Genomic DNA, 9,819 nt, shown 5'->3' with positions numbered 1-9,819 from the left:
TTTTTTACTATGTACGGGCCACAAGAGAAATATTACGGGAATAAATTAAAACAGTTAGCTATATACCGTAATCAGCATATGTTGAAGTAGATTGGTCTCTCGTCGTCTCTGAGAGAATATGCAGCGTCAGATAAAGAAAAGCTCCGTCATTTCGTTTTTACTTTCACTTTCTAGTGATATTTATTGGCTAGCCTTCATGGTATAAAACATAAATATTTCCAACATTGCGACGAAAGCAATTACCCAACCCCCCCTCCCCCTTTCGAAAACGGACCGAACCGTGACACCACTGTGTCGTATCGAACCGAACAGTGAATTTTGCAAACCGTTACACCCCTAATATATATACTGTATATATACACTGCATATATATAGCTTTTTTGGCATTTGTGACTTTTTATGACAATTAACCACATTTTATATTTTAAATAAGCACACTGCTGTTTATATGTAGTTATACGTCATGATATTATTTGTTGTATTACCTTTACACTGATTTTTTTAATTTATTTTTTTATCATGGTATTACAGTCATTTGATAAAGACGATAATTAATGTTATATACCGGTAATTATAATTCCCATTAGATTAATAAAAAAAAATCTGTAAAAAAATACTGTACAAATAATAAGAACTAAATTTGAACACATTACTGAATTTTGAAACAAAAATAGGCTTTTATTATTCCTTTCTTTAGATTTTGTTGTGACGTAAGAAACCATGTCCTTTACCATTCTTGGTGTATCTGGTTATGACATTGTGTTAGTTGCCCAGAAGAGTTGACCTATTATTAGTTAATATTATCAATGATTGTACATGCCACTGAAAGGGAATGTTGAACTATGTTAGCTAGTCAACAGTTTGTCAAATCTCCCTGAAGGATCAATAAAGCACATCAGATGAATGTAATCCAGTGCACATATTCACATGCACTCACACACCAGACCGAGTGAATTAAGACTGATAATCTGAGCTGGGCTAAATACCTGTAATCTCTTCAGGAGGTCATATATTAACGTTAGGTATGCTGTGTGTGTGTGTTTGTGGGAACGAGCCTTGATCTGAGATCAAGATGACAGGCCTTCTGCCTAATCTTACCGTCAGACAGCAGGACACACACACATACACAAACAAATATAACACACATGCACGTTCCTATCAAATACTTTTGCTATTTTCTTAAACTATTTTCCTATTCATACAATCTCGACTTAATGTTTTTCCTGTAATATATCCGTGAACGCAGCAACAATTCTTCATACATCACAAATGTGTGTTCATTTATATGCTTTTTTTTTTTGTTTGGATTAATGTTCTGGATTGTTTGGATTTGTGTGCTGTCCCATCTGCTTCTGCAGCTTCTGAAACCTTGCAATTTTGTTCCCTCTGACAACACACACACTTCCTCTCACAGACACTGAAATATGGAGCACGGGCAGGAACAACACGACCTCTTTCAGACCTTTATTTAAAGAGACACACACCACAGACTCCGTGTACAATCACACCTGTTCGTCTTGTCCACAGTGATGGTCTTCCCGCCCTGTACCAGCTCTTTAACTTCTGTGATCCCGTAATACTCTCTCGTAATCTGTGGACACAGTTGTTACATTTTGTCATTGAGCATTTTGCCTTGACCAATACAAGTAACCCTTCACCCTAGTATGTCGACGAAACATCTGTGAAAGTGCTCATTATGTTCATAGGGGGGAAAAAAATCACTATTTTTGCTCAAATATCTGATAAACATCTTAAAAATTGCAGACTCACATTCTAAACAGGGTCGGGCGATATATAGAATATTTACAGCATATATGCAAAAAATTTTGTTAATGCGATTAAAGGGATAGTTTCTTTTCAAAGAAAAAAAATCTCAATTCTGACATCATTTAATCTCCCTTCCCATTGTTCCAAACTTGTATGAATTAAAATATTTGGATTAAGATATTTGGAAGGATGTTGGTAACCAAACAGCTGCTGGCACCACTGACTTCCATAGTATGGAAAAAAAAATACAATGAGAGTCAATGGCTACCAGCAACTCTTTGGTTACCAACATCTTTCCAAATATCTAAATTTGTGTTCAGCGGAAGAAAGAAATTCATACAGGTTTGGAACATAATGAAATTTTAATTTTTGGGTGAACTATCTCTTTAAATGAAGCAACATTGTGAATATCGCAGCAATATTAGAGTACTATTTTGAACATTTAAGTTTCACTAAAACAATGTTCACTCATCTCTATGACATACGAGAGTATGAGAGTGTTAAGATGGGTATATTTTAATAGGTTCTTGTTTAAAACTCATAAAATTAGCGACACACTTGGAAAGTGTTTTAGTATTTTAGTACATGCTATTATATTATTTATTAATATTTTGAATTTGCTTTTATTTTTATATTATCAATTTTCACTTCAATTTAAGTTTAAATTTTAGTCATTCTGTTTTGGTCAAAATGTGTTTATTTAGCTTTAATTTATTTTTATTTCAATTCATTTTAGTGCTTCAGTTATTTACCAAGTCAACATGTCTAATTTTCATTAATTTCTATTCTTTTTAAGTGTAAGTTGTATATTTAATATTTGTAATTTTATTCATTCATTTCTTTATTCAATTACCACAAACAATTTTTCACAGTTTTAGTTAACAATAAAACACTGATTTGGAAAGTCCTATTAGATACAAATCAGTTCTAGTTTACATTATGAAATAAACTGTTTTTACTAAATATAACATAATTGATTAAATATATACGTTGCGTTGTTATATTGTTACTTATGATTAAATAACAGTAAATATTAATTTAGTGAAAAGTCTAACTTTTTAAAGTTCTTACATTAATTTTTATTTTAATATAAAATTATAATAAAAATAGCAACTTCATTAGCTAGTTCACAGCTAATATTGTTAAAAGCTTGGAAAATACTGAGACATAAATGTTTTACAGTAAATATTAATTTAGTGAAAAGTCTAACTTTTTAAAGTTCTTACATTAATTTTTATTTTAATATAAAATTATAATAAAAATAGCAACTTCATTAGCTAGTTCACAGCTAATATTGTTAAAAGCTTGGAAAATACTGAGACATAAATGTTTTATTTTTATCGCCCTTCCCTAATTCTGCATCATAAACCAAAAAACATCTGCTGAATGTCGTTCCATCATCCAACAGGAAACACTGACGGGACACATGGCAAATGAGCAAACGCTTTTCATCTTCCAGATGTCAAAGCTCACACATCAAATAACCGTCTTGGCAGCATGTGTGTGATATCAAGGATAAGTTCAGTTTAATTTATTTACTAAAGCACTGACTTGGGAATTTCTTCATAATATGATTTATAGTGATCAGTGATATTCTTCTAATCAGACGAACGTGGCCGAATTAGAGGGGTCATATTTACTTTAGTGTCCAGCAACTTACTGCAAAGTTCAGACAGAAGGTCTCCTCCACATCACCCTCATACTCCAGGAGCTGCTGAAGACTCCTGTAGACAGGTGAACACATATAATGACAAACATTTAGTGAAAATTTGAAGTTTTGGAATTCAAATTGATAACTCTTTTTATCTCTAGAGTCATCGACAGGCATTTAATTGTCTCTCCCTCCTGTAATCGCAGCTAAGAGCTCACCAGCTGCAGGATATAAAAGCAAACCCCTGGCTTACCCAAGCAGGAAAGGGGCCACACATCATCTCCTACTTTTAACAAATGACAGCTTTCTGCCTATGACCGCATATAAATCGTGATGTTTGCAGGGATTTTTACATAAGCGGCCAGTCTAAGTCAGAAGACAGATTAAAATGAGGTCTCAAAACAAGGACCAGGACATATTTATAGCTAGCTGCATGAATATATTCAGTTTACATTTAAAAGAAGCAACTAGTATGGAAAAAAAAATACAATGAGAGTCAATGGCTACCAGCAACTCTTTGGTTACCAACATCTTTCCAAATATCTAAATTTGTGTTCAGCGGAAGAAAGAAATTCATACAGGTTTGGAACATAATGAAATTTTAATTTTTGGGTGAACTATCTCTTTAAATGAAGCAACATTGTGAATATCGCAGCAATATTAGAGTACTATTTTGAACATTTAAGTTTCACTAAAACAATGTTCACTCATCTCTATGACATACGAGAGTATGAGAGTGTTAAGATGGGTATATTTTAATAGGTTCTTGTTTAAAACTCATAAAATTAGCGACACACTTGGAAAGTGTTTTAGTATTTTAGTACATGCTATTATATTATTTATTAATATTTTGAATTTGCTTTTATTTTTATATTATCAATTTTCACTTCAATTTAAGTTTAAATTTTAGTCATTCTGTTTTGGTCAAAATGTGTTTATTTAGCTTTATTTTATTTTTATTTCAATTCATTTTAGTGCTTCAGTTATTTACCAAGTCAACATGTCTAATTTTCATTAATTTCTATTCTTTTTAAGTGTAAGTTGTATATTTAATATTTGTAATTTTATTCATTCATTTCTTTATTCAATTACCACAAACAATTTTTCACAGTTTTCGTTAACAATAAAACACTGATTTGGAAAGTCCTATTAGATACAAATCAGTTCTAGTTTACATTATGAAATAAACTGTTTTTACTAAATATAACATAATTGATTAAATATATACGTTGCGTTGTTATATTGTTACTTATGATTAAATAACAGTAAATATTAATTTAGTGAAAAGTCTAACTTTTTAAAGTTCTTACATTAATTTTTATTTTAATATAAAATTATAATAAAAATAGCAACTTCATTAGCTAGTTCACAGCTAATATTGTTAAAAGCTTGGAAAATACTGAGACATAAATGTTTTATTTTTATCGCCCTTCCCTAATTTCTAGGCTTGATTGTGTTTATGGGGTGCAGTCTAACATGTGTTAATGCTTCGTTAAAAAAAAACGCATTATTTTTCACATAATTTACCTTTATTCCACACCACTCTCTCTCTTCTCTGAGAAACGCATGGATCATTTGCTTCTTTTATGAAGCCCCTCCCTCAGAAATAGGCTGATTGGTTAGCTAGCCCAGTATGTTGTGATTGGCTAAATCGCCTCTAGTGCGTGTCTAATCGTCCCGCCCCTCACCTCAGCGGCATGTGCTCCGGATGTATTGTAAACAACGGCATCGTTAATATCGCTACCGCTTATGTTAGCTTTTAATATACGGTTTTATCCTGATTAAAGCTTTAATAGAGTACGGCAACTACACACGCATCCATGTTTAACGTTTCTCATAGCTATATGCGAAAATAAGTGTATAATTGGAACAGTTCATTGTTGGAGCTGAGCTGAATGAGAGAGAGAGAGAGAGAGAGAGAGAGAGAGATGCAGAGCGTGTGCAGAGCAGGGGGACGTGAGGAACAGTATTAAGAACCGCTGCTTTAGAACATTGATTTTGAAACTTGTGAATCCATTAGAATCTTTAGAAGACAGAATCGTGATTCATATATGAATAGATTTTTACGTGCACCTCTAGTTTTCTCTTCCTCTTCTCTAAAGCAGCGCAGCATGGCCTCGCCCCCCTTTTTTATATGATTTCTTTGACATGATAACTTTGCAAATATTGTTTATGCTCAAACAGCAACATTACACACTAACTAACGTTAAAAAGTGAAATCGCAATGAATCACCCCTTTAAAGGTAACTTCAATGCCCTCTTGTTTACTGAGCTCAGTAAGCAAGAGGTTTGTTTCTGCCCAAAAAAAACCATAGACTAAAAACAAAAATAAGTGAAATAAAATAAAAATGAATTGTAGCCTTTATAAACATTGAGGAATTTTAACCAAAGTATGTTACAGACATTCCATGAAGACCTAAAGAATCATACCAACTCGTGGAAAACGGGTATCCGATGCCCCCTTTAAAGTTAAATAAAGTAGAAGCGGAGTATCCTTTTCAATGTGATGTTGCTGTAAATCTTTGTAATTGTTCCTGAGCTGTTGATTAGATTAACACCATCCAAGAATGAATCCAACAATGTGTCAAACACATCTAACTGAGTGGAAACCAATTAGTCCTTGATCCTTTTAAACGCATTAGCAGCACACAATCAAATCATCCACTATGGGCGGCTGTGCAATATTTGCTGATGCTGGTCTTAAAGTTATAATTGCCAGGTCAAGGTCTGCTGAAGGCTGCTTTCATAAGATGATATGACTCAAAAACTATGTGGGGAACAGCCTTGAAGCCGCAAACCCAAAAGCACAATTACAGACTTGAACCGGCCATCAGCTCTGGGCTGGCCTGTCTGCTTCTGCAAACAATTAGTGGTCTGATGTGACTCACAAACTTGAGCGGTTCAAAAAGCTTTTTGGGTGGTTTTTAATTAACGTTATACAAAAAAACAACCTGTTTATGTAACGCAGTGACAAAGGACACCGAGCGTAGGGCGAAACATTAGACAAAACAGTTCCTCTTCACTGGTCTGTGCACTCTGTTTAGGACTTCGATTTCTCAGTTAAGCCTCAGGGGTCACAGGAAGTCCATTGATTTGATCTAACGAGGGCTGTGATACAGTGGTCTGGGGCGATGCCGAGCGGATTTGATTAGCAAGTGATGGCTTTTGATGGAAAACAACAACATGTAGCCTGTAAGTGCTAAGTGGTACAAGTTTAGATAAAGATAGGGCTTAATTTGAACAAGCTGAACCCAGCACCTCTGGATTTGGATCCTGTACCTATTTTAAACTCCCATCTCATATGGAGAGCTACAGCACATTCAAAGATTTTTTTGGTGAATAATGACTTAAATTCGGGTCTGTATGGGCTACTTTTATGCCATTTTGAACAACACTCTCGGATGAACAATCCAAAGTCAAGAAAAGGATTGTGTTGCATACCTTCCCTCTGTAGGCGAAAGCTCTTTCAGGTCATCCAGAGTGGGCGAAACGTTCAGAAGCTTCTTGTAGAGCACCAGGGGAAAGTGCAAGTCCACCACAGTGGAGTTATAGATGGCCAAACCACAAATGATCCCAATCAAATGGAACCAATTGTGCTCCACAAAACACTGCAATGTAAACAAACAGGCATAAGTAACACATAAAAACACTTTTGCATACTGATGTCACCAAGATTCCTTTATCTAACAGCCCTCTTTCCATTACGACCCTTTGATTATCCAAGAATGTTTGTCTGCAAACAAGACCTCTCCATCAGTGAATGTAAATGAAACTCATTAAATCATGAGTTTCAGCTGAGGTGTTCTGCAAGTCATCATGCCATATAGAAATCCAGCAGGATCATCATGTTTGCATGAAAACAGCAGAGCTGGCCCAGATATTTCAAAATCACCAGGCTGATAAGATTATCTGTTGATGTCCTCATTCATCTGGCACTATAGAGTGCTGCAGGTATGACATATTTTTGTCGGCCAAAACCCAGAAACAGGTTAGCATTTTAGCACTTCTGGTTCCATCATCCTGAAGTCAATGGGTTTTCTGAACGGGCTTTTTGTTGAAATAAGGCCTGTTATGAGCTCAAGCTCAAGATATTTTCAAGTTTTATTCTAAGACATAAAATAGATCAGAAATACCCCCCTTGTGATTTTTTAAAGCTTTGCTTGACTTGAAAAAGTTGCTAACAAGTGGCTAAATAGGTCTATAGATACATTGTCGGGGACATTAAACGTCATCACACTGAACAAGTAAATTCATCTATTCACTAGTTGCTTTCACTCCCCTTGTTTGTTTATAAGGGTGCTCTTGCAAACTATTCTAACTCAAACTTTCAGGGAAAATGTTTTTAATTAAAGACTGAAAGAGTTGATGGATGATCAGTGGTGGTGATGTTGAAATCATGCAACTATAGAGTGGTTCGTATATTTAGCTTTTTACTTCTGGCATTTGTATTTAGGCTTCAAAATTCATAAAAGTTGTGAAGAATATCATGATGAACAAAACATGCAAGAATCATAAACTTTTGCTGTTCACAGAACTTATTTTCTGCAATAATTCAAAAGCCAATGGAAAAATCCAATTACCTTTGAAAAACAGCTATGAAAGACATATGCAACACATCTTTCAGGCTCTTTCTATCAAATATTGCAACTAATATTAAGATTGGAGTACAGTGCATATGCACTTAAATTTTGTTTTGAATTCACATTATATCCGAGCCATTTTTTTCAGTATTATGGCTGAACTCACTTTGTCAGAGAACCACAGCAGATTGGACTCTGAATATTGGGTGAACATGCCATAGATCGGATCCATCAGCTCTTTCAGTAGGAGCAGGAAGAACTCCTTAGTGACTCCTCCAGCATCCACAGCTTCCTCTCCATCAAAGATGACCTGCAATGATCAATAAAATTGTATGTTAGTCAAACTTATGCCTAAGTGGGTGGTCTTGGTCAAAATATGCTACAATATGGACCAGACAACAGTCTGGCATTGGGATGATAAAGAGAAACCTTAAGTGGCTTCTTCAAGTCTACGTCATTGTAGACTGTGAGCTCCCGGAGAGCATCGCTGACTAAGAGGTTCCTTCGTACATGGAGAACCAGGAAAGGGTTTCTTGCCAGCAAAGGTTCCATAGTCAACAGCATGAAGACGTTGTGCAAGTTAGCGCCGCTTACTGCCATCTGAACAGTAATCAAGCAGGCAAAACTAGTCATAGAGAATATTTCATAGCAGGCAGAGTAATTTCTCTGTATCCACTCTGAAACCAACAGCAAATCGTGATTTTGCAATGGACTAATGCAATATGTACTCCTTTAACTTCCTATTACTATGGAGTAATGATGCTGAAAATTCAGCTTTACAATCACAGGAATAAATTACATTTTAAAATATATTCAGATTGAAAATAGTTTAATTTCAAATTATACAAATATTTCACAATTTTACTGTAGATTCGATCAAATAAATGCAGCCTTGGTGAGAAGACACTTATTTCAAAAACTGAACGGTTAACAACTCAGTACAAGAACAATCCTGAAGCTAACGTGAGTGTTAACAAGTTGTTGTTGTTGTTGTTTTTTTACCTGCATTTGCAGCTCAGCATCTGTTTGCAGCACGGTTGTCTTGGCTTGTGCGTTCAATATGAACGGATAGGCACATAACGTGACAGAACCCTGGGAAATAAGATTCGGATTATCACAACTGTCTACAAACAAACTGATATAGAGTTATTCAATCAACATACCTGCACTGGAGGGTATCGCATTTTCTGCAACAAGACAAAACAAGGATGTGTTAAAATCTGGGGTACTTTATTTTCAGCTTTAGATAATCAAGATTTTAGGCTTTTGTTTGTGTAACTATGACATTTTGTATGCACAATGGGGTCTAGCTCATGTTCACATTAACATATAGCTTTTGCAGTTCATCTGCAAAAGGAAAAGTGACAAGGAAATCTACGTATGTGCAGCGATATACGCACAATATCAGCTTTGCGCAGAAACCATTTGAGGTAGTCTTCCTGGATGTCCACCAGCCTGGAGATATCAGGGATGTAGAAGTGGTTGTATTCCACACGATGGACTTTCAGATTGACCTGCACCAAAATATTTGGATCAACACTTAGTTTATCATTTAACAACGCAAACAAAATTAAAACAAGCTTGTCTGCAAAAACAGATGAAAAACAGCAATTCAGCTCTGATGCTGGAGAATATTCAATCGAATAGCTTATTAATTAGTTAATCATTCACTATTGTTGTGTGGATTTTCGCCGTACCTTGTGTAGTTTCTCCAGCAGTCGTAGAGCTGCACTGGTGTAGCTCTCCAGAAACACAGGCATCAGGAGCGCCTTCCCACCAGTCAACAGAAACACAACAATGCTTTTGTACATCTCCACTAGT

General features: G+C 35.2%; 1 protein-coding gene across 1 annotated transcript in view; it reads right to left on the bottom strand.

Moving 5' to 3' along the window:
• Positions 1-9,819, bottom strand: part of LOC107583224 (probable E3 ubiquitin-protein ligase HERC3) — a 39,074-nt gene that overhangs the window by 15,852 nt on the left and 13,403 nt on the right. The window contains exons 13-21 of the mRNA XM_016269373.1: positions 9,696-9,809; positions 9,399-9,512; positions 9,162-9,185; positions 9,001-9,090; positions 8,428-8,598; positions 8,165-8,308; positions 6,860-7,026; positions 3,428-3,491; positions 1,488-1,591 (exon numbers count right to left, since the gene is read on the bottom strand). Of these exons, the coding sequence (XP_016124859.1) occupies positions 1,488-1,591; positions 3,428-3,491; positions 6,860-7,026; positions 8,165-8,308; positions 8,428-8,598; positions 9,001-9,090; positions 9,162-9,185; positions 9,399-9,512; positions 9,696-9,809 (992 nt within the window). The remainder of the gene's footprint in view (positions 1-1,487; positions 1,592-3,427; positions 3,492-6,859; positions 7,027-8,164; positions 8,309-8,427; positions 8,599-9,000; positions 9,091-9,161; positions 9,186-9,398; positions 9,513-9,695; positions 9,810-9,819) is intronic.

The sequence above is a fragment of the Sinocyclocheilus grahami genome, unplaced genomic scaffold, assembly GCF_001515645.1.
Source record: "Sinocyclocheilus grahami isolate Dianchi unplaced genomic scaffold, SAMN03320097.WGS_v1.1 scaffold51.1, whole genome shotgun sequence".
NCBI lineage: Eukaryota > Metazoa > Chordata > Actinopteri > Cypriniformes > Cyprinidae > Sinocyclocheilus > Sinocyclocheilus grahami.
The sequence above is the reverse complement of the archived record's forward strand: the minus strand, read 5'-3'. Positions and strand labels throughout refer to the sequence as shown.